The sequence below is a fragment of the Phocoena phocoena genome, chromosome 2 (assembly GCF_963924675.1).
Source record: "Phocoena phocoena chromosome 2, mPhoPho1.1, whole genome shotgun sequence".
In the NCBI taxonomy this organism is placed as follows: domain Eukaryota; kingdom Metazoa; phylum Chordata; class Mammalia; order Artiodactyla; family Phocoenidae; genus Phocoena; species Phocoena phocoena.
Genome location: NC_089220.1, coordinates 10,834,682 through 10,860,565, shown reverse-complemented (window position 1 = coordinate 10,860,565; position 25,884 = coordinate 10,834,682). Strand labels below are relative to the sequence as shown.

Sequence of the window (25,884 nt, the reverse complement as noted above, 5' to 3'; positions counted from 1 at the left end):
CAGCAGCTATCAAGGAGAGCGGTATAACTGAATACTCCAGAAAGCAGGTCAGTAATCTCTTGCAAGATTATGTGATAATCAAAAACAGGAAATAAAACCTAATGCAAATATGTCTTTGCCAAGAAAATAAAATTAACATTAAAAACAAAAGGAGGGGGCTTCCCTGGTGGCGCAGTGGTTGAGAGTCCGCCTGCCGATGCAGGGGACACGGGTTCGTGCCCCGGTCCGGGAAGGTCCCACGTGCCGTGGAGCAGCTGGGCCCGTGAGCCATGGCCACTGAGCCTGCGCGTCCGGAGCCTGTGCTCCTCAACGGGAGAGGCCACAATAGTGAGAGGCCCGCGTACCGCCAAAAAAAAATAATAATAAAATAAATAAAAACAAAAGGAGGAACTAACACACCATTGTAAAGCAATTATACTCCAACAAAGATGTTTAAAAAATTGACAAAATTTTTAAAAAGGAGGAAAAGGCATATAAGTGAGGATTCTAGAACTTTCTGACAAACGTCTGTACACTTTCAGTCTGAAATAAAAACTACAAAATACTATTCCTTACCTATTATATAGAAATAAGTTTGATTAATATTTTGATAAACACTATATGGAAATTCTTAAATTGTAAAACTTACACAATTTAAGAGATCAAATTAAGATACAATTTAGAATGGCAAAGAGAATAGAAATGAACAGAAAACAAGCCTGTTTTAGAGATGGAAACCACAGTAAAAATTGAAAATCAAGAACCTAAAAATGGTGGAAAAAAAAAAGAACCTAAAAATGCCCTGCTCCTTGCCTAAGGCCACCATAGCATGTTCCCCTTTGAAAACTCAGGCTAAAGTGGTTTGCAGTTAGTGGCAAGAAAACAATTCAATCACTTGACCAGATGAAATTAAATTTTATTTTAGGTTCTACTTTAGTTGCTGTGAAGACTACTTTACACATTTTATACAAAAATGCTACTGCTTTTTGTACCAAATAATTACTAGAAATGGGTTTCTTTGTGCTAGTTAAAAAAAAATAAAAAGCACTCATTCCTTGATTCTCATGCTTATAGGGTTTGAACCATCATGCAAAAAAAAAATTCTTATAATAAAGGGGAGGAGAGAGGGGAAAAGAGGGGCATATGGAAGGTCTGTTAAGTATGTAGTAGGCTAAAACCTGATACCTAGTGACCAAACCAGGGACAGAAAGCAGCGGAAGGTCAGAATTTTCTACTTTCTCTTCCACTTCTGTTGGGCGTACACACCATGAACTTTTAGCAGTTAGCATTTATGTGCTTAATATATACAAGAGGCATAGTTGCTTTACATACAGCAGCTCTTATCTTCACAACAATTCATTTTACAGGTAAGGAAACTGATGCACAGAGTGGTGAAGTAACTTGCTCCAAGTTAACTAACTGGTGAGCAGCAGAGCCAGGACATAAGCCCAGTTCTCACTCCAGAGACTGCGCCCTGTCCACTCTACCACACTGCCTCTCACTGGGGGCTTTCAGGTCATCCAAGACACCAGGGACAGTCAAAGAGCACGTACAAAGAAAAAGACATGCTACGAGGGCTCCTTGGGATATGTAAAATACTGCCTGAGTGACAGTCAAGGCTCCTTATATTTTGATCTTTTTTCAAGTATAAAAAATTGAATATTTATTTAGAATTAGAAATCACAAATTGCAAATTTTAAAATATGACATATAACACAACATCACAGAATCCAAAAGAATACCATAATATTTTCATTATTAATAATAACTGACAATCTAACACAAGGCTCCCTATTTTAAATGGTTTCGTGCCGTTTCCCACCTGCAAGAGCTCTGCAGCAGCATCTGCGAGCCCGAACTCTCTCAGTACTCGAATCTGAATTTCATAGCTCACGGTGGCGCCTTCCCCACAGTTAAGTGCGTAGGCTCTCTGCACCTGCTCAGTGTGTCGTAGCTCCTGCAGACGTCTGACCATGTCTTTCATAATGAGGAGACGAGGAACTGGAAGAAGAGAAATAGTTTGTAGGCACAATACCTGAGCTACACAAAAGACCACCTGTTGAATGCAAGAAAAAAGCATGTGTTTTGCATCAGAATCTTCTCATAAATTTTTGATAGTATTTTAATTTCCTGGAAAGATAGTAATTTATATACTTCTAATTATTTTTTAAGGTTTTAAAATTTCACTGTGTCCAAAAGGCTCTTGGTAATACCAAACAGCTCCTGAACTGCATTATTCGTTCACAGCCCAAATAAAATTTTATTTGCATATATTCTCTTCTGAATCTCAGGATATTTCAAAAGTCTTTTAAATATATTCATTCTTTTATTCAAATAATTTTTTGAGTCCTGACTATCCAAAATATGATCATTCATTTAAATATAATGCCTGAAACAAGGTTACTGCCTTACCTGGGATTTCATTTGCTACAACCGAAGGAGGGCTTGACTGGTTACTGCTGATCTGCTGGTGGCTGATCATGTGACAGCACTGTGGCACGGCATTATTGACCATGTAAAGTGTGTCTGGCACATTGGACATTCTAACCATTCTCAAACGCACAAGATCTGTTTGTTCCACCATCATCTCGTCTAGCACTGACTGAAAACAATTCGGTATTAACAGAATTAGTCAACCTTACACCTCTGCTAAATCACATTTAGAGAAAGATTACCGCCATCATCATATAAAAAGGGAATTAATTTATTGTTTCCAGTGTATGAAGCTTAAAATTAGTGGTGAAAGGAAAAAGTACCCTAATCTCTTTAATCTTTTTTTGTTTTTTGTTTTGTTTTGTTTTGTTGCGGTACGCGGGCCTCTCACTGCTGTGGCCTCTCCCGTTGCGGAGCACAGGCTCTGGACGCGCAGGCTCACGGGCCCAGCCGTTCCGCAGCATGTGGGATCTTCCCGGACCGCGGCACAAACCCGCATCCCCTGCATTGGCAGGCGGACTCTCAACCACTGCACCACCAGGAAAGCCCTACCTCTTTAATTTTTAAAGGATCTTTTTGGAGCATCTTTGAAAAGAAAGAATCATTTTCTGAAAAATCTGTTTTTTTTTTTTAAATTTACTTTTATTTATTTTTTTCTACATTGGGTCTTCGTTGCTATGCACGGGCCTTCTCTAGTTGCGGTGAGCGGGGGCTACTCTTTGTTGTGGTGCATGGGCTTCTCATTGCGGTGCCTTCTCTTGTTGTGGAGCACGGGCTCTAGGCATGCGGGCTCAGTAGTTGTGGCCCACGGGCTCTAGAGCACAGGCTCAGTAGTTGTGGTGCACGGGCTTAGTTGCTCCGAGGCACGTGGGATCTTCCCAGACCAGGGCTCGAACTTGTGTCCCCTACATTGGCAGGCAGATCCTTAACCACTGCGCCACCAGGGAAGTATTTGAAATTTGAAGAAGGGATATAAAATTAATCAGAAATAACTTATACATAAAGTTACTATAAAGAAAACAATGTATATATGTATATAAATACACATATATATGTATATATGTATGTATATACAACAATGTATATAAATATCAGAGCCAACAAGAAATGCTCAAAATATAAAATATTAAAGACTGATATTAAATTCAACAGACCTATACATAAACCTAATTGTTAAGTAAGTTTCAGATGAATCTATCTCAACAAACTGCAGAACGGTCAAAATGGCATCATGTAAAAACATTTTCCACATTTACTGGGGGCATTTTTCTGCTTATGCATGGGTACAGGAGGACTGTCTGATCAGCTCACTGCTGCTCCATTTTGAGACAGAGCAGAAGGGAGGGTAGATTTAGATTATTACGGGCCTTTTATCACCAGACTCAACCTTCCAAGAGGCCTCAGCTGCTTGAGTGACTTTCATCATTGAACTTACTTCAGAAAGACCAGACCCAACCATTCTGCTTTTTTCCTCTGTTTTACAACTATTTAAAGTGTCAACTACTCGGGGTGGGGGGGAGGGATAAACTGGGAGATTGGGACTGGCATATACACACTACTATATATAAAATAGACAACTAATAAGAACCTACTGTATGGTACCAGGAACTCTATTCAATACTCTGCAGTGACATATGGGAAAAGAACCTAAACAAGAGTGGATAGGGACTTCTCTGGCAGTCCAGTGGTTAAGACTTTGTGCTTCCAATGCAGGGGGCACGGGTTCAATTCCTGGTCGGGGAACTAAGATCCTGTGTGCCGTGCGGTGTAGCAAAAAAATAAAAATAATAAATAAATAAAAAGAGTGGACATACGTATAACTGATTCACTCTGCTGTACAGCAGGAACTACCACAGCATTGTAAATCAACTATACTCCAATAGAGATTAGTTAAAAATAAAATAAAATTGGTAAACTGGAAAAAAAAAAGTGTCAACTACTCAATAAGGGATAGATTATCATCCTATTCAATAAAAGAAACCTCTCACAAATCCTTCCGTAGACGTACCTTAAACTAGGGACTCCAACAATAAAACTGAGAAAAAGTTTAAGATAACTATGTTTCTATACCCAAACACATTGTTTTGCCTGTTAATTCATTTCATTAAGCTTACTGGTGATTTCTGACTTTCAAAGACTGTCAGTTCCTCAAAAGGTCACCCCAAAGATCTTACGGCTGAACATTTCTAATAAAAATTGCAGTATTTCATTTTCCATTACCATATTTACGTGGCGAGTTCTTTATGTTATAATATACATAATGCCAACTTTTTACTTAATAGGCCTAAAATTTTGTCTTAGTTTGTATACTTATTCCAAAACTAAACACAATTTCCAGCAGTCACTACAAAAATATGTTACAAGAAGCCATGGCATTTCTTTAGTTTACAAAAGGAAGAAAATATGTATGCAATCTTCTCTCAAACATTTCTCCCACCCTGAAGATCACAAAATACTGACGACCATTTCATTAAAATGAAAATTTTTTCCAAGCTAACAGTTTGCAAGAAAAACTGATGAGAAAAATGTAAAATGCAATTTAATATGACCTAAGTTATGAAAATAAAAACATGCTTGATAACTCAACATTTGGAAAACTACTCTGGTGAGTAGTCAAACTAGAATTTACTTTCACTTTCCCTATTACTGGACATTTAGACTATTTCCAAATATTTAAGTAATATCACAATAAATGTCTTTGTGTTTATAGTGTGTAACAAAGTAGTCTAACATCTTAAAATGGTTTTTATTACCTTTGCTTCTTCTACATAGGGAGAGAACAGTCGAGGACGAACATATATTCCAGCATTTTTTTGCCGTAACCAGGCATTTGACTTTCCACCTTCTGTTGTAGGAAGCATATCTGATGGAGGAGTACTAATCAAGCCTCTTTTCATCTTGGAAAAAAAAATTTTTTTTACAGAAACAGAGATTTGTGTAGCACCGCAGTATTACAAAGATAAAAATAATTATACCTATAAATCAACATGTTTGAACTTTAGCATTTAAATACAAATTTAGGAATATAAGTGAAATTTAAAAATACTTCAAATGTTCAATAATATTTAAAGGATTCAGCAAGCCATAAAAAGGTACTACAATTTTCCATTTTTCTCTACATAGAGGAATGATGTTTTAAAAACAAGAGCTGTACTAATTAAAAATATAATGAGTCAGACTAACTTTCAGAACCCTTAATGAGAACCAATTTGTTTTTTTCCTTACTCATCTGGGAACGGATTCCTCCCCACCTTACCCTTCTCAAGACAAAACAAGCACATTCCTGGGCCTGTATCTACAGTACAAAGATGGACAGTCTGCTGCAGGTGATTAGGGGCAGGGGCTCTAAGGGAAGGAGAACTTGGCTCAAACCCTAACTCTCCATTTAACAGCCACGTGACCATGGACATCTCCTTTTACCTGGGCCTCACCTTAAGGGCCCCTAGGTAGCCCTGGAGATGGGACACTGCACGACTAACTAAATGTGGTGGCCCTGTTGTTCCCATATCTACGCTAGGAGACTATAAATCAAATCCTTACAGCCCATGAGGTGACTGTGAAGAGTAAATGAAGGTAAGGAAGATAAGCAGCGCCTGGCACAGTGCTTAGCATACACTGAAAGAGCGTTATGGTTCACAGCCATTATTAGTGAACTTTTACTGGGGACTTGCTATGTGTTAGGCAGGGGATTAAGAGCAGAGATATATATTTTCTAAGTCTATTAAACAAAAGTTCTAAAATTTTTTTCTAAACCAAATTCAGGGATCAATTTGGTTTGAGTCCCAGGTTTTAAACAAAACCAAACACTGTTTCTTTAATATTATTCTTGTTAAATATAATAAGCGTCTAATTGCTGCATTAAAATCATGTTGAATTAAAATATAGCAATAGACATATTTTGAAAACAGGAAAAAAACCCACAACTCTAATCTGTTACAACTGTAATCATGTTGATATATTTCCTTCCAGTCTTTTTCAAATGAATTTTTACCTAACTAAATTTTAGAATACATAAAAATACACATTTTTCGTATGCTAACACATATATATGGAATATAAAAAAGAAAAAAAACATGGTCATGAAGAACCTAGGGGCAGGACGGGAATAAAGACACAGACCTACTAGAGAATGGACTTGAGGACACGGGGAGGGCGAAGGGTAAGCAGGGACGAAGTGAGAGAGTGGCATGGACATATAGACACTACCAAACGTAAACTAGATAGCTAGTGGGAAGCAGCCGCATAGCACAGGGAGATCAGCTTGGTGCTTTGTGACCACCTAGAGGGGTGGGATAGGGAGGGCGGGAGGGAGATGCAAGAGGGAGGAGATATGGGGATGTATGTATATGTGTAGCTGATTCACTTTGTTATAAAGCAGAAACTAACACACCATTGTAAAGCAATTATACTCCAATAAAGATGTTTAAAAAAAAGTTTAAAAAAACCCACATTTTTTTAGCCTTCTTTCTAAAATGATATTCCATTATTATGTTGCTATATTAGTCTTTACAACCATTGGTCAGGGCAGGCAGCAAAATATTCTGTCAAGGAGTCGTACTGTAATTTATTTTCCCTGTTATTAGATACATAGGCTATTTCCCAAAATTTAATGATGATGCTACCAATGTACCAGCTATATCTCCCCTATGGAACAGTAATATTATTTCAAAAATCAGTGACCTAATAGGTAAAAAAATGATAACTTACTGTTTTATTTTGCTTTCTTTGGTGTGTGTGTGATGACTAGTGAGACTGAACATTTTTCTAATCAGAGTCCATAAATATTTAATTATTTTCTTCTAGTTTTTCCATATTTCAACTTAATATTTAATTCTTCAATCTAACAGGGATTAATTTTGTGTGCAAGTGAAATGAGGGTTTAACTTTAAGCACTCTTCTTCCCTCTCCCACTGATGGGTTAGTATAGCACTGCAGTGATTTGTGATAGCTCGCTTATTACATGTTTAATTCTTATATTAATTAGGATCTTTTTCTGGGCTATTTTGTCTTCTCTATTATGCTAGCACCACAGATTAACAGAGTTTTAAAATATACTTTACATTATGGAAGAGTTATCCCTCCTTAATTATGTTCTTTTTAGGGAACTTAAAAGAATTCTTATCAGTTTTTTTCCAGATGACTTTTATAATATTTCTGTGCACTTGAATAATAAACTATTATGATGTTTACAACATATTAAAGTTATAAACCAATATGTGAAGAATATTTATTTTTCCCATCCATTAATTACAGCAATTCTTACAGTCTAAAAAATTCACTTAAAAATTATGAAAGTAACAGTCAGCTCCATTAATTTTTACCTGAAATACAATTACCAGATTCATCCCTTTTACAATGAACTAATCTCCTCCTCTCCTGCTCTCTGATTTACTGCTATTCTTAAAGAGTCTCCAAAGGTAATTTCTACCCTTTCCTTTTTTAATAAGGACTACTTGATCTACACTGATAAATGGCTGGATCACCTCCACTGGAAACTATCCTCTTGCAAAAGTAAGACTGACATATCCACTCAACTCTCATCCACCAAACATTTATTTGGGCCATGTGCCAGACACTGGGGACACGATACAGTACGAAACAGACATCTGTCTCTGTCCTCATGGAATTTAGTTTCATGATACTCCATTAGTAGAAATTATTTACAATGATTTTTAAAAAAGACACTTTCTTTTCATGAAAGGGATAAATGAAAAAAGACACTTACTGCATCACTTAGGACTTCACTGTTTATAGGTAAAATATGTTCAATTCGCACAAAAGGTAAGAGAGAAGAAAGGATCTCTCTAAGCTCTTCGATGTCCAGGTCTCGTCTTTTGACACCTCTCTTGTTCACACTATGAGCAGTGCCACTCAGTAAGTTTGGCTCTATGACAGAGACAGAAAATGAGGAGTCTCCAACCAAATCCAGATTTTCAGAGAAAGGCTTGCTTTCTTCTCTGGTACACTTTCAGTAACACTCTTTACATTAAGTATATCTGCTTTAAAAAGCGTTATAAGTAAATTATTTTTATGTCTTAAGAAGTTTTCATAATAGCGATACTCTCAGACAAAGAAAAAAGCATGGTGTCAACAGTACAATAACATTCTTTATGATTGTTCTGCATTAAAGAATACAGAATTCTTTTCCATATACTAACTCCAAGGAGAAAAAAAGACAATCTATTAAAATCTAGTTTGACCAAGGTCTTTTTCTTAAGGTTTCTCACTTTGGTGACCAGTTTTTTAAAAAGTACAATAAGGGCAATGCAGGCCAAATGTTATTTCTGATCACTGTAGGTTATCAGCATGCTCATTAGGTTACTATGTATGTTTAACAGCAATTTAACAAGATTCTAAAATTATATCACCTGGTATCTTAAAGCAGCAAAACCTAATGTACACTCTATTTGACTTTAAGAATTTTATGAGCCTCCTAAATTTTCGTAATATGGGAATGTTAATGCATAAAAGTGAACCTTTTAACATCTGATGTGTAATACCACTGTCCAGAGCAGAGAATAAAATGTTTTCTTCATTTAGTATTAGTGAAAGGGGAAAATCTGAAGTGTATATATATGCTTTTGATATTGAGGTGGGAAGGAAATTTCATATTTGCGGAATTTTTAATCATATCTTTAAACCAGGGGGCTGTATATTTTTCTTCCTTAAAAAAATAAGATCTTTATCATTCACAAAAATAAATGCTGGATTTTTTGCAAACACTACAGGCAAACTGGTATTTCCCTTAAATCACGTGCTAGATAAAGAGATATTGTTTTTTGAGAGGGTAAGATATTTTTGGAGTCATTCAAAGTAAAATTATTGCACGTGTGTGAAACAGGGTTTTTTTTTTCTCTTGTCTTGCTATGCTTTGGCTTCAGTACTTGTAAAAGACACTGCTTTTCAAAAGAAATTTTTTCTCAAAGTAGTGGTGTCCTGGTTTCAAATGAAACATTACAAGAAATTCCCAAATATGTAACACGTAAGGGCAGAAACCTTATGTATGAAGGGGACTGAAACAAAGGGCACCCTGGTTGGTGCCGCGTCCTCCTCATCCCTGTGAAAGAGCCTTCCAAGCACAGGCTCCGGACGCGCAGGCTCCGGATGCGCAGGCTCAGCGGCCATGGCTCACGGGCCCAGCCGCTCCGCGGCATGTGGGATCTTCCCGGACCGGGGCACGAACCCGTATCCCCTGCATCGGCAGGCGGACTCTCAACCACTGCGCCACCAGGGAGGCCCAAAACCACTGTTTTTTAAGGGAAATTTTATCAAGGATGTTCATTATCTGCTCAAAATAAATATGACATTTCATCATTACCAGCCTTACATCAACGAACAAGCCTATGATGATTATGTAGCATTATATACAATCAACTCTTGTTATCTGGGGTGGTTTTGTTCTCTAAAGCCACTACAGTTAGTGAACACTGAACCACTGCTCCTTAGGGAAACACAGGGTTAGGTCCCTGTGAGTGTCTGGTCACATTAGTTTTGTTAACCAATCAAGACATAACCTTGTTTTATGTGTGTTTCTGTTTAAAGACACCTTATTAGTACATATTGTTGATTCATTAACAATGAACTCACAGCCAACAGCACTGTAACTCATGCCTGAACTATGCTTATCAACACATATATTTTCTCCATAAGGCACATCACAGCACTCTTGGACTTCGGAACACTAAACAGTACTAAGCATTACACTAGGAGGCCATTTTAGACTGTGGGATCACCAGAAAAACCCATAAAGATGTGAAAAACACGGCACTAAAAAGATTGTGAAAAGGACACTGCTTTGAGAGCTGAAATAAGATGGCAGAGTGTCACTCTGTTCTACCTTAAGCTGGAAACGTATGACTCAAATTTTGTGTCACTCTGCACATCTCTGCAAGGGAACATGCTAGTGTCATGAGTACTGATTTGGGGATCACAAATTTTAGCAAGTAGGTGAATGTGAAAATATAGACTCTGCAAATAAGGATAGACTGTATAATGGCATTTCAAAAATGTCCCAAATTAATAGTAGTGGTTTTTGTATTTAAAAAATTTCAAATCTGAAATTGCTAAAGGCTTTTAGCAAAAGATAAATTAGGAAAAATAAGATAGGAGGACTGCTTTTGTTCCCTAGTGCTTAGGTGGTAGTATATTAAAGGGACACTATAAAAAGATTTGAAGGCAGGTTTAGCTTGATTTTTTTTTTTTGTGGTACGCGGGCCTCTCACTATTGTGGCCTCTCCCGTTGCGGAGCACAGGCTCCGGACGCACAGGCTCAGCGGCCATGGCTCATGGGCCCAGCCGCTCCACGGCACGTGGGATCTTCCCGGACCGGGGCACAAACCCGTGTCCCCTGAATCGGCAGGCGGTCTCTCAACCACTGCGCCACCAGGGAAGCCCTAGCTTGATTTTTTAAAATATATTTTAAAATGTGGGCAGAACAACTCTGTAAGTGTACTAAAAAACACTGACTTGACCACTTTAAAAAGGTGAACTTTATGGTATGTAAATTATATTTACATAAAGCTGTTGAAAATGACAGGAAAGGGAAACCTGCATTTAATTTTTCTAATATTTTGATTTGAGTTCACTACCTAGAGGAACACAATATTCTATGAAAGAAGGAGCACAGGTGGGTGGGCTAAACCTAGCTATAAATATAAGACTGCTATAGAATCATAAGCTTCCAAAGTTTAGTTAAAATCATAAGCTACATATGATGCTTCTATCTCTTCTGCAGTATCTCCAGCTGGAGGCCATTCAAAAGGATTATTTCTCCTTTACCTTCCACAAAAATTTAAAATAAACAACAAATATACTCTCTTTGGGTAGTCATATATATATTTTTTCCTTGAGGTAAAATTCACATAACATAAAACTCATCATTTTAACCATCTTAAAGTGTACAACTTAGTGGGACTTTTAGTACCTTTAGAATGTTGTGCACCTATCACCACTATCTAATTCTAGAACATTTTCATCGACATGCTTTTGTAACACTTTAATTAAATGAAAAATTTCACTCTAATACTTTCATAAATCAGTCAACATATATTATTAAACACATAGAAAGATAACATTAAGAGTATCGCTTTAAAGTTGCAAAATTAAATTTTCTGGTATATTTATTTCTAATAAAAGTATACCTTTTCCACTAAAGGATTCTACTGATTGTAAAAATTTGTTTTCACCAGGCAACAGTGGCAGCTGTCAAAAGACTGATGTGCGGCACGCACTTCACTAACTTCCAGGAAAAGCTTACAGTTGCAAGCTAGTTTTCTGAGCTTACCTCTGTCCGCTATTCTCTTCATTAACTGATGCTCACCCCATTTAATCAGATATTTAAGGATATCTTGTTCACTTGCCTATAATAAAAAACGGTTTACATTTATTTTAGTGCAATCAGATAGATGGTTAATCTCATTAATGACTCTTCCTAGGTCATAAAGTAAATACAACGTGCAACTTGTCACGCTTCACTCTTTACACTGGCTGTTTCCAATGTCTGAGCTAAACCTGTGGTGTATCAGCAGCAAATACACAAGACCGAATGACATGTGTTTTGTCCAGTAACCTCACTCTTGGCTCTAATTAAATTTTTATTCTTATTTCCATCGTTATTTTTTCTTTATCCTGTTTTCTTCCCGTTTTAAATTTACCTTACTATATGGCTTCGATACAGCTGGCTTAAATTCTTTTTGGGACAATATGGAGATAAACAGATGAAAGTAAAAGTGTAAGGATACAGTGTGACCGCTATCTCCTGCAGGAGCAGAAAAAAACAAGTATGGCAACTTGTTTTGGCAGAAGACACTACAATCTCCACAAAGTATGCTACTGAATGGCGAAGGACCCTTCAAGCACTGTCTGTGAAATGGCAATGTGCCCCTCATTCTTTTGTACTTTTTTTTTTTTGGCTGTGTTGGGCCTCCGTTACTGTGTGCGGGCTTTCTCTAGTTGCAGCGAGTGGGGGTTACTCTTCATTTCAGTGCGCGGGCTTCTCATTGCAGTGGTTTCTCTTGTTGCGGAGCATGGGCTCTAGGCGCGCAGGCTCCATAGTTGTGGCGCGTGGGCTCAGTAGTTGTGGCTCGTGGGCTCTAGAGCACAGGCTCAGGAGTTGTGGCTTGAGGGCTCTAGAGTGCAGGCTCAGTAGCTGTGGCGCACAGGCTCAGTTGTTCCGCGGCATGTGGGATGTTCCCAGACCAGGGCTTGAACCTGTGTCCCCTGCATTGGCAGGCTGATTCTTATGCACTGTGCCACGAGGGGAGCCCCTCTTTTGTACTTTATTTAAAATCTGAGGGCAAAATCTAGGCTGCTGTCCAAGGTTTTTACTTTCTATGAAGAAATGCAAAGCTTCTAAAAACAATAATTGAGAGAACTGACAAATCCTAACTCCCATAATGTCTGCATCAGGACAGTGAAATAAGGTTAATGAACACAGATACTAAATAAATCAAAAGCAATTATGACAACATTTGTACTGCAATCAAAGCAATATATGAAGGAAAAACACAGATGCTAAATGGATTTTTTAAATCTTCATTTCTGACTGAGATGGAAGCATTTCATAATTTTTCTGGTACAAATACAAAGAAACAGGAAATGGCTCAATGAGTTTATGACTTCATAACATTAAAACTGTTGTACAGTTTCTAGCATAAAATTCATACAGCCAATGCAAAAGGAGAAAAAAAGAAAAAAAAAAAGCTTGAACATATTCTACCTGAAAGTATTTTTTTACAATATTTTAAATCTATTGTTAGTTTAAATTACCTAATTATGAAGGACATATAAGTCAAGGGCACAAGAATTTGCTTAAAAGTACTTCTGACTAAAAATAAGTAGTTGAAAACATTACTATACTTTAGCAGGACACACACATTGAGTTTTTATAAGCATCTGAGTAGGTCAGAAATTGAATATTATTCTTACTTTGTGCTGCTTAAACTAACTAACTATCTTCTGATACTTCACCAAATAAACGAAACCGTTACAGTGAATCTATTATTAACAGAAGCCAAGAGAATCACCATTGGGATATGCTTCTGACCTTGCCTTTTGCCTACTGTCACACCCCTTTGGCGTGGTTGGTTAGGACCTGGGCCGGTTCACAATGCTGAATCATGGCGGCAGAGTGCACAAAGGGCCAGAGAGCTAGAAGGTTGTGGCTGCACAAATATGAAGAGGGTATTCCTGGGTGGGCTGATCTCCCTAGATGGGAGAGTAACAGAGTACAGATGGGTTTCTTGGTGCACCTATGAATGACAATGAATTTGAGAGGTGTATAAATGATTACCTGTAGGTAGTCAGACTGGATGGCCGTAAGCAGATGGTCTTTGCTGAGTTCATAAAAAACATCCGAAGTCATGACCTGGGAAAATTCCTCACAGAGGAAATGTAAAGCTTGTCGGTGTACCCATTTAGAGCCATATGGATGAGAGCTCCACTTGAGGATGGCAATTAAGGTATCTAATGAGATGCTTTCAGCAATGATATCCTCACAGCCTAAAAGAGAAGGCAAATACTTCTTGAGATTAATCATAAATATTACTTATTGAACATCAGTGTGTTAGACACCAACCTTAAAAGTATCAATGGTAAAAAAGAACAAGGAGATAAATAAAATCTCATGGTAATCACCAAGACTTGGTGGGATGGGGTAACAATTGGTAACTATAATAGATTATGACATCTATAGGAAATCTGCTGTTCCATAAAGACAGATCCATAGAAAAAGGCAAGGAACCCTCATAATTGTTTAAGAAAATAAACATCTATGTGCAACTCAACAATTTGTGTAAGACATTATAGTGGAGGGCACTGGACCAAAGGGGAAAGAAAGAAGAATAGGTAGAAATGGTACAGTTTTGGGAACTGGCAAGAGGAAGGCTTGGATGACACCTGACTGATAAGAGAATCCACCCTTGGGGGTAAGACAGGTGGGCTATCTCTAGGAACTATGAGGACATCTGTTTTTTGTATTATTCTAATAAAAAACCAACACTTCGCATCGCAGATAGCTTAATCCCTCAGAATACAGATAAAATACTGCAGTTTTTTGTTCATCTGGTGAACTAAAAAGAAATATGTGGTTTAAGTGAAAAGGACCAGGATCCTGGAGAAAGTGACTATGGCACCTTAAAAGCTCAAAGAAGAGAAGAAGAAAATCTGAGGATAGTCATCTATTTTCCTTAGGAAAGATAATTTCAAAATACAAAGATAAAATGTAAGTCACATTACAGTGACAAAGACTGTGTAAGGGAAAACGGCTAAAGTTGGACAGAAATTCTTCACAACTAAGTTTACTATAAAATAAAAAAAGAACCCCAATAATGGGGGGGTTATTTAAACACCACCACCAACAACAAAAATGTGGCTAAACAGGCTGCTCTCTAATGAGCTCAGAGGTTTAAAAGATAGAGTAGCAAAAGACAGAAAGGGCAGCAGTGAACTCTGGAGACTTCCAAAGCTCAAAGTTCTTGCGAACCTATGAAAAGTGAAAAGAGAAAGATAACAACTCCCATTTTCAGGTGATATAAGATCATTAGGAACCAATAGCGAGTCTGTAAAAAGTAATGCTTCCTCCCCTTTTCTGATATGGTACCAGATAAGCAGAATATCATAGAGAACTGTATAACCTGATTTCTGCAAAGCATTTAACAAAACACTTCATGATGTCGCTAGACTGTTAGCTACAGAAGACGGGGGCCGCTGTCTTCACTGTATCTCTAGCACCTTCTACCACATGGTAGGCATTAAATAAAAATTTGCTGAATGTACAAATGAGATCTTTGAAGATAAGACAGAAAGATATGGAGGGATGACAGAACAGTGGCTAACAGAACCATTTGCAAGTAGCACTGATTAACTCCGGGGATGGAGTGGAGAGTCTCTGTCTTTCCGATGTTAATCAAGAATTTGACTTTCTCTTTCTGACACATATATATGGAATCTAAGAAAAAAAAAATGTCATGAAGAACCTAGGGGTAAGACGGGAATAAAGACACAGACCTACTAGAGAATGGACTTGAGGATATTGGGAGGGGGAAGGGTAAGCTGTGACAAAGTGAGAGAGTGGCATGGACATATATACACTACCAAACGTAAACTAGATAGCCAGTGGGAAGCAGCTGCATAGCACAGGGAGATCAGCTCGGTGCTTTGGGACCACCTAGAGGGGTGGGATAGGGAGGGTGGGAGGGAGGGAGATGCAAGAGGGAAGAGATATGGGGATATATGTATATGTATAACTGATTCACTTTGTTATAAAGCAGAAACTAACACACCATTGTAAAGCAATTATACTCCAATAAAGATGTAAAAAAAAAAAAAGGAATTTGAATTAAGTTGTGGAAAGTATGCTTCAAAGTCTTGAGATGACCTAAAGCTGGGAAACGCAGTTAAAAATACACTGGATAAAATGATCATAATTAGCTAAAAAGATGGATCGAAATGAAGATGAAATCTAACTAAAAAAATCAGAAAGTTCTATATTTAGATTAAAGAAAAGCAACGGCACAGTAAAAGATAGGGGCGAGCTAGCTTAACTATAACCCCTTATTTAAAGATAATATCTGGGTATGTTAACTGAACAAATGCAAAATGTGACATGGCTGCTATAAAACTAAAGCAATCTCAGGCTTTTAAGATACAAGCATAGAGTCATAATCAAAGGAATACTGTTGCACTGCTCTCCTGTGGGGTGCTGTGCTCTGTTCTGAGCCCTGTGTTTAGACGGGCAATGACAAAACTCCAGAATTCTCAGAGGAGGGTTTAAGTACAGTGGAGAGTTTGAGACCTGTTACTGAAGAAAAGCTCTGAACAAACAAGATTATTATTGATTTATGTAAGAGAAACCTGAGGAGAGACATAAGAGCTATCTTGCAATGTCTGATGGAACCTCATGAGGCAGAAAAGAAATGACCCATTCTCTGTGGCTGCAAGGGCAAGTCCTGGGAAACACTTGATGGTAAAAGAAGAGAGATTTTGACTCATTATTAGGAAATTTCTAACAATTAGAACTGCTCTCCTTACCTCCCCTCAACAAAAGGATCCCTCTAGAAAAAGGCAGGAGCAGAGGCTAGCTTGTCGCATTAGGAGTAGAGTACCAAGAACCCTTACACTGGGTATGGAACTAAGGTAGGAAGACAGCCAAGCTTTTTCTGCCACAAAGATAAAATCGTTTTTAGAAATAACAGAGTAAGCATAAGAGTAATTAAATCTAAAGATTAAAGATAAATTTATTTAATCTAAACATTAAAATGAGATCCTTATAAATGAAATCTGCATGTAAACAACACCAAAGGCATGAATATGTGCTGATGAGAAGTGGGAAATATGGAAAAGTTCTGAACAGTTCTCAAGATTTTACTGTAAGCCTTGAATGCCAAGCTGAGGACAGGCCTCGCGCAGCAGCCAGTGGAGGACTCCTGTCAGTCTGCTGTTTCAAAGCGGGCATTGAAATGGAGTCAAGTAGTATGAGTCAACATGACAGGAAAGGCAATCCGGTAGACATGTTTGGGGACAAAGCCAGGCAAATTAGAGAAAATGTGGCTTTTAAAAGAATGTGTCACAATCCTACTAAAACCAGGATATTGGCAGAGGGAAGAAAGGGAATTAAAGATAACATCATATATTTAAACTTCTGAGGTTTACAAAGAAGCTAGACATGACAGGAAAAATGGACTTTGAAATCAAATTGACTTGAAATGCCAGCTTGACCATTTAGCAGAAAAGTCACTTTGGGCAAATCACTTACCCTCCCTGAGCCTGAAATGTTTTCATCTGTAAAACTGGGATTATATTCCTAACTCAGGGTTATGATATGAGATTTAAATGAGACCGTATCCTTGATGATATTCTTCCTTCATTCGAACATTCTGGAGTACCTACTTGCCAAGTGCTGTAATTACAAAGCTCTTTCTACTGCACAATTTCCTGGGTAATATCACCTGTCCCCATGGCCTTAACTCCCATTGTATCCTTATGTCTTTCAAGGTCCAACCTAGAGCTCTCTCCTGACATCCAGACTCATTTCTTAAACTTCCCATACTCATTCCTTAACTTCCCAGAGTTCACATGGATATTCTGCAGACATCTTTAATCCAAGTCACTTCGTTTCCTCTGGGAAATCTAGCCCTTCCTCCTCCCTCCTCTAGCACTGCCCTCCCCATATATATATACACCCACATATATATACACACACATATACACACACACACACAACTTTGTTATATATGTAACAAATTATTCAGTAGCCTGACTTCAAGATAAAATCCAAACTGCAGTTTTTTGGGTGATCTGGCCTCTGCCAACTTCTCCAGCCCCTACTCGGCTCATATCCTGCACTCTAGTCATACTGCATTACTTACAATTTCCTAGAATTCCACCGAACTCTCTCACCTCTAGGCCTTTACATATGTTGCTCCATTTTTCTGAAATGCTCTTAATTTTCCTTCCTAACTCCTCCACATCTTTTAGACTCAGCTTAGATATTGCCTCTTTCAAAAGCCTATCTTGAACCTGCTCCCCAAAGCCTAAGTCAAAAGTCAGGTGTTCCTCTTACCTAAAAGTTTCCATGGTGCCCTGTGTTTCTCTCTGTAATAGCATTAAACTCTCATACTAGTTTATCTTTCTGATATATTTGTCTGAATTCTCTATCAGACTGAGCGCTCCTTTGGTGTAGTGGCCCCATCTTTTTTTTTTTTTTTTTTTAATAAATTTATTTATTTATTTATTTTTGGCTGCGTTGGGTCTTCATTGCTGTGTGCGGGCTTTCTCTAGTTGCAGTGAGAGGAGGCTACTCTTCATTGAGGTGCGTGGGTTTCTCACTGTGGTGGCTTCTCTTGCTGCAGAGCACGGGCTCTAGGTGTGCAGCCTTCGGTAATTGTGGCACGCAGGCTCAGTAGTTGTGGCGCACGGGGCTTAGTTGCTCCGTGGCATGTGGGATCTTCCCGGACCAGGGCTCAAACCCGTGCCCCCTGCATTGGCAGGCGGATTCTTAACCACTGCACCACCAGGGAAGTTCCAGTAGTGGCCCCATCTTATCTCTGATTCTATCTATCTACCTGACACCTGGTAAATAATTAATTAAAAACAAACATAAGAGAGGGCACGCGCTCTCTTTTTTCCCTACAGAGCTTACTGACTCCATTTCCTAACTACAGACTAAACAGTACATATATTCCTTTAAAGACAACTAAATGACACAGTCAGAATGACTACTTTATCTTTTTAAACTAGAACTTTAGAGCTTATTAGACTACTATCCACATGTGCTAGATTACTGTTTAGACATATCCACTACTACCAGCCTTCTGATCCCCCTACCCCACCACCTCCACGGGCAGAGTGTATTTCGCTGCCACAAGACTTTGGAATTGGCCATAAGATCTGCTTTGGCCAATTAAATGTTAGTGAATGTGATGTGACAAAAGGCTTCAGAAGTACTTTTGGGAACTAGACTTGCCCTCTCAGCTTCTGCCACTGCCATGGGAAGCACATACTGTGGCTAGTTTGTTGGTCCCAGGAGGAAAATGAGCAGCAGTGGGAACACAGCCACCGGCCCTACTCAACCATGGTGGCAATCAGAGTGACTCCAGTGCTGCAAATTTAAATTTGGGATTTCAACTGACCTGGAAATTTGTGAGAAATACATGTTTTTTATTAAATGCCACTGAGATTCTCTGGTGGTTGTTACACAGCAATGACTAATAAACCATACACCTTTTTGGATGAATCAAAGCTTTTAATGATTTCCTTGTAACAGAAAAACTCATCTGTAGCCTAGCCATGTAATGGCTCAAAGATGCCCATGTATTTTGCTCAGGTAGCAGATTTCCAACAATGCTGTTGTGAGGCTGGCAGACAGTATGAAGTCTGTCTTTTTGCAATTTACAATTCTTTTTGCTTGTGTGATAACCCCATTTTACAGATCCATCTCCAACTTTTTATATCCTTTCTTCTATTCTCTTTCACCAGAATATCTTCTTTCTTATCTTTAACTTAAGGTGGCAAAAATGCCTCTCTCCAAATATTTGAGCTATATAACATGAATGATCAAGGCAGAAATACAAAGTGAAACGAATTAATTTGACATTTAGTAATACAAATGATTGTTACTGCTGCATGTTAAATAGGACCACTTTCTGTTTTTATTATGAACATTTTTGTTTTTCTCCTCTTCGTGCTCCTCTGATAACTAAAATGCACTTCAACGTTGACAGATTTCCTGAATAATACACTGTCAGCATCTGTCTTTACTGCCACTCTCATATTCTTCGTTATTCCTAGGTATATACCCTCATACATGTTTCACCAATATCAGTGGGAAACCTTTTCATTGTCTCATATCCAACAGGAAATGTATAAGCTGCTTCCAAATTTAGAGTTTCATATTGGGTTTGAGGTGGTAAGCGGAAGAAAGAAATAAGGGGGAAGAAAGAAAAGGAATTACGGAGATTACGGCTTGTCATGCAACGTAAAACAACATAATAAGGTTAGAGGATGGCTGGCCTTAGAGCATGCATAGTGACTCTTCAGTGGCACCAGAGTTAGAATGAAGACTTCAAGTGCAAATAGGCTTGAGAGAAAAGTTGTTTCAGTTCTTTCCTACTAACCCCTACATGACTGATGCCAAATCCTAAGGAAAGGAATTATGAAACAAGAGGGAAATGAGGGCAGCATGAAGTAGCAGGAAGAGCATATAAGGCTTTGAATTCAGGTAATTATAGCACTAACCCTTGGCTCTCACCTATCAGCCTGTACTAGATCAAAGCACACCACCCTCTGTTAGTCTCATTTCCTCACATCCAGGATGAAATAATTCCATCAGAGTTCTGAGGATTATGTTAAATAATATTGGGGAGCCAGTGTGTCCATGAACACTATCCTTTTTCTAGGCAAGAAATCTTAAATCAGCTGTGCCAACTCTCTTTCTCTCTCTCTTTCACACACACACACACACAAAACAAACTAGTTAATGTTTCTTACTGATTCTTCCTTCAAAATGCTCTTTGATTAGCTTTGTTTTCCATTCCCATTAACACCACCTTGGTTCAAATCCTCAGTACCTCCCACATTAATTATAGAAAAGCTTCCCACTATCTCTGTCCCTTCAGTATTCTAATCTATAATGATCACGCAGCCGAAAGGTTTGCTTTCTAAAACACCACCATCAACATATGATCCCTGCACATCTATTTCAAAAAGGCAACCAGAATTCCAGATCCAAGGCAGAGAATAAGCATGAGACATGGGAGTTAGAAGACAAGTCAATCTATGCCTTAGTGTTTTTCATTGCTAGTCCTTGGACTCTGCAACATCTGGGAGCTGGCTGGATAAACGTTCCTCTCTGCTATCCTTCAGGAGGACCATTCTGAAGAAGATTCTACAAAACTCCTCAAGGATCCTGGCTTGAAGCAGGCTTGAAGCCCAGTAGCCTCCAGTGGTAACCAACACAATGGCCCACTCTTACACTGCTTTCCTTCCTCCCCTGTTTCAATCCCTCTAATTCTCATTCTTGTTCATGGGATGCCTTACCAAATAAAGTACCTGCAAGCAAGCCTTTGTTATAGGCTGTTTCAGCACAGGTTATGGGGGAATGAGAGGAGACACCCACACTATGACAGTAAGATAAGTGGCCCTAGGAAATAAGATTCCTGAGTGAGATTCTGGAACTAAATCACTCACTGGTAAGATGGCGAAGAGGACCCCATTCCTAATGACAAGTGGGGTGGTGATAACCCCTGCCTGTAGCAGCATGACAATACTAAGATTCTTCACTAAGTGAAGTCTTAGTTCGGTAGTAGTGAACTTGAATGGAAACATTAGTAATTCGAAGGACCTGATGTGGCTGGATGAAAAGTCATGAAAAAAAGAAAATGACAGTCACCCCTCAAGTCTAAGAATTTTGTCAAAATCAGGAAACTTCTAGATCAGTGTTCAAAGAGACCCTTATTTCCTGCAGCTGCAGAAAAGACTGCCAAAACTCAGGCTCAAGATTTAATTTTTAAGGATATCAGAACTACAAAGAAGACTTGAGCAAAGTCTTGGCAAACCTCTGACAAAATCTGGGTCTTGATAGGAACAGGTGGACACAGAAACCTGGAAGGGGGATATTTGGGTGGATGAGCTAGGAACGCTAAACCCCAAGATTCACTTGAACTTTCCGCGCTGGGAGGAGCAGCGCCTCCCAACTCCTTGCTAGAGGACAGTAGCGTTCTCTTGCCAGAAGACCCTGGAGGTGCCCGAAAAGACAGGGTTTGTCTTCTTCAACATCTGCCCCTGCCTCCTCTCACTAGCTCCAAACCAATAATCAGGATCTGTTCAAGCATAATCACATTCTGAGAGAGAAGGTACAGTTCCTGTTCTGGGAAGAAAGCACACCCACCCAAGGAATTACAAGACCTGGATATAAATACTGTGAGAGCAGATACTGAGAGTGCTGTGCCAGGGGGCTAGGTCTGGGGCAGTGCAAAAGGAGCAGGACGGTGTTCGTCCAGAATCCGAGGGACTCAACTGCAGTACCTTTTGGTGCTTCCTGGCTCAGTGATAATGGGGGCTGGGCAACTGCAGATACTCCTGGGATGAAGGTCTGGGTCATCTCACCTGGCAGGCTATCTAGACCTGATGAAATGCTGGCAAAGCATGAAGAAAATCTAGGTTGGGTGATGGAAGAGGGAGACTGTGCTGACCTGTACTGTTTAAACTTGCTTAAGCTAAAACTCCTTTCCACGATCTCCATCCCTGTCTGTTTCTAAGCTAAAGTTGGCCAAAACAGAAATGTGTGATTTGAAAGGAAGCAGCAGCAGCAGCCATTACTCTCTAGAAGTCACTGTAGGGACTTCCCTGGTGGCGCAGTGGTTAAGAATCCGCCTGCCAATGCAGGGGACATGGGTTCAATCCCTGGTCTGGGAAGATCCCACATGCCGTGGAGCAACTAAGCCCGTGTGTGACAACTACTGAGCCCACACGCCGCAACTACTGAAGCCCGTGTGCCTACAGTCCGTGCTCTGCAACGAGAAGCCACTGCAATGAGAAGCCCGTGCACCGCAACGAAGAGTAGCCCCTGCTTGCTGCAGCTAGAGAAAGCCCACGCGCGCGGCAACGAAGACCCAATGCAGCCAAAAAAAAAAAAAAAAAAAAAAACCCAGAAAAAAACCACCAAAAATCCCGAAAACAAGCAACAAAAACAGTCACTGTAGCTAGATGTGGTGACAGGCAGACACAGAGGTGCCCGTGGATTCTAGCTTGTCCTTGCTCTCTGCAGCTCTGCATCCAGCTCGCCCTCCCAACTGCAGCCCTGGTTGACAACACCAGCCCCAGGCAACCACCAGATGATTGGCTGCAGATCCACGGAGCCACTATCGGGTGTGCTTCCCCCTTTGCAGCTCCACCTTAGTGGCTCAATGTCCTTGGCTTCCCAGGTTGACTGGTTGTTAACTCCTTTGGGTCTAACTCCTCTCCCTTTCAGACCCTCACTTCCCCAGCTTCTCCCACAATTGTGTAAGGCCCAATTCCTATAATAATTCCCCTACCCCGAAAGTCAGAGTTGCTCAGCTTCCCTGACTGAACTCTGAGTGATATAGTTACAATGAGAATATCAATTATAGCCTCCAGCCAATTGTAGCAGCTGGGACTGTGGCTAACAGCACCATCTTTCCTGAACTGAGTCTTTTATAGAGGTGTGGCTGGTTATCACCTTGCAGGCTCTGTGATAAATTAGACTTAAATTACTGATTTCCCCTAATTAAGTTAAATCACATGGAATTGTTGATATTAAACCATTCTAACCTATGAAAATCAGAAGATTAAATAATGTATTTGTTTTCCATTGCTATGTAACAAATTATCACAAACTTAGTGGGTTAAAACAACAAACATATCATCCCATATTTTCTGTGCGTCAGGAGTCTGGGCACGGGTCACCTGGGTCCTTAGTCAGGGTTTCTTAAGGCTGCAGTCAAGGTGCCAACTGGGTTTACATTCTCATCTGAAGGCTCAACTGGGGAAGAATTTGCTTCCAAGCTCATTTGGGTTGCTGGCAGAAATCATTTCCCTGCAGCCGTATAACTAAAGGCCTAGCTTCTTGCTGGCTATTAGCTGCGGGGTTCACACTCAGCTCCAAGAGGCTGCTTGCAGTACTTGCCATGCAGCCCACTCAACAGGCCATCTCACCACATAGTAGCTTACTTCTTCACAGCTGGCAAGGTAAAAAGTCTCTAGTGTAAGTCTACTATGAAGATGGAGTCTTATATAATATAATGAAACCATGGGAGTGATATCCCATCATCTTTACCATACTGTATTAGTTAGAAACAAGTCTTATGTCGCACTCACACTTAAGGGGAGGGGGTTGCATAATGGTATGAATACCTGTAGGTGAGGATCATTAGGGGTCACAGGAAGTTTTTTTTTTGTTTTTTTTTTTTTTGTTTTTTTTTTTTGCGTTACGCGGGCTTCTCACTGTTGTGGTCTCTCCCGCTGCGGAGCACAGGCTCCGGACGCGCAGGCCCAGCGACCATGGCTCATGGACGCAGCCGCTCCACAGCACGTGGGATCCTCCCGGACGGGGGCACGAACCTGCGTCCCCTGCATCGGCAGGTGGACTCTCAACCACTGCGCCACCAGGGAAGCCCCACAGTAAGTTTATAAGCATCTTAGCAATATCCTTTCTGACATACTAGACAATCCTAATCATTTTAGTCTGCCATAGTACTCATTTCTTTGATCTGCTTTAGCTGCCTTTTCTCAGAACATGTCTAACGTAACTACATTTCTGAAGAGCAGTAAGAACTGCAATCAATATTTTAGGTAAAGGTGTATCATAGTTTGGCCAAAAAAAAAAAAGAAGGACTGATAAGAAAGCCAAGAATACTCAGTGAGGGAAAGGACAGTCTCTTCAATAAATGGTAAAGGGAAAACTAGATACCTACATGCAAAAGAATGAAACTGGACCCCCTATCTAATACCACTCAAAAAATTAACTTAAAATGGATTAAGGACTTAAAGACTTTAAACTGTAAAACTCCTAGAAGAAAACACTGGGAAAAAGCTACTTGACATCAGTCTCAGCAAGTATTTTTGGATATGACACCAAAAGCACAAGCAACAAAAACAAAAATCAACAACTGGGACTATAACAAACTAAAAAGTGTCTGCATAGCAAAAGAAACAATTGACAAAATAAAAAGGTAACATACGGAATGCGAGAAAATATTTGCAAGCCATAAATAACAAGGGGCTAATATCCAAAATATATAAGGAACTCATACAACTCAACAGCAAGCAATCTGAGTAAAAAACTGGGCAAAGGACTTAACAGGCACTTTTCCAAAGACATACAAATGGCCAACAAGTACATGAAAAGGTGCTGAACATCATTAACCACCAGGGAAATGCAAATCAAAACCACAATGAGACATCATTTCACACATGTTAGAATGACTATTATCAAAAAGACAAGAGACAACAAATGCTGGCAAGGTTGGAGAGAAAGGGAACCCTTGTGCACTGCTGGTGGGAATGTGCATTGGTACAGCCACAGAGAACAGTAGAGAGGTTCCTCACAAAATTATAAATAAAACTATCATATGATCCAGCAATCCCACTTCTGGGCATATATATCTGAAGATATGAAATCACTATCTTGAAGAGATATCTGCACTCCCATGTTCATCACATCAATATTCACAATAGCCAATCCAAGACATAGAAACAACATAAGTGTCTATCAACAGATGAATGGATAGAGAAAATGTGAGATATCTATATCTATAATCTAGATCTAGTATTCAGCCATAAAATGAAAGAAATCCTGCCATTTGCAACAACATGGATGGAGCCTGAGAGGATTATGCTAAGTGAAATAAGTCAGAGAAAGAAAAATATGGTATCACTTATACATGGAATCTAAAAACATCAAACTCATTAAACAGAGAATAGAATGGTGGTTTCTAGAGGCTGAGAGGCAGGGAAAATAAGATGTTGGTCAAAGGGTACAAGCTTTCAGTTATAAGATGAATAAGGTCCAGAGATCTAATGTAAAGCATGGAGACTAGTTAACAATATTGTACTGTATACTTGAAAGTTGCTGTGAGAGCACAGCTTTAATGTTCTCATCATAACAACAACAAAATGTTAATTATGTGAGATAAAGAATATGCTAACTAATCTTATTGTGGTAAACATTTTGCAATGTATACATATATCAAATCATTGCATTGTATACCTTAAATTTACACAATGCTATATGTCAATTATAGCTCAATAAAGCTGGGGGGAAAATAACTCTGGGTTAAAATCTATTTTCATTATAAAAAAAAAGTAGACTGAGTTTTTCTGGGTTTTATTTCTTATACTCTTTTGGCTAATGTTCAGAACCTGGTTGTCCGTGTTGGGTAGAAGGGCATTAACATACAGGCAGAGACTTAAGTGTAACATATTTATCTATGTGGAAGTATGTCTTTCAAACTTCTG

General features: G+C 39.2%; 1 protein-coding gene across 1 annotated transcript in view; it reads right to left on the bottom strand.

Moving 5' to 3' along the window:
* The window catches only part of BTBD7 (BTB domain containing 7), a 46,884-nt gene that overhangs the window by 3,337 nt on the left and 17,663 nt on the right, over nt 1-25,884 (bottom strand). Inside the window, exons 3-8 of the mRNA XM_065872500.1 lie at nt 13,703-13,911; nt 11,696-11,771; nt 8,138-8,298; nt 5,166-5,309; nt 2,392-2,581; nt 1,802-1,980 (exon numbers count right to left, since the gene is read on the bottom strand). Of these exons, the coding sequence (XP_065728572.1) occupies nt 1,802-1,980; nt 2,392-2,581; nt 5,166-5,309; nt 8,138-8,298; nt 11,696-11,771; nt 13,703-13,911 (959 nt within the window). The remainder of the gene's footprint in view (nt 1-1,801; nt 1,981-2,391; nt 2,582-5,165; nt 5,310-8,137; nt 8,299-11,695; nt 11,772-13,702; nt 13,912-25,884) is intronic.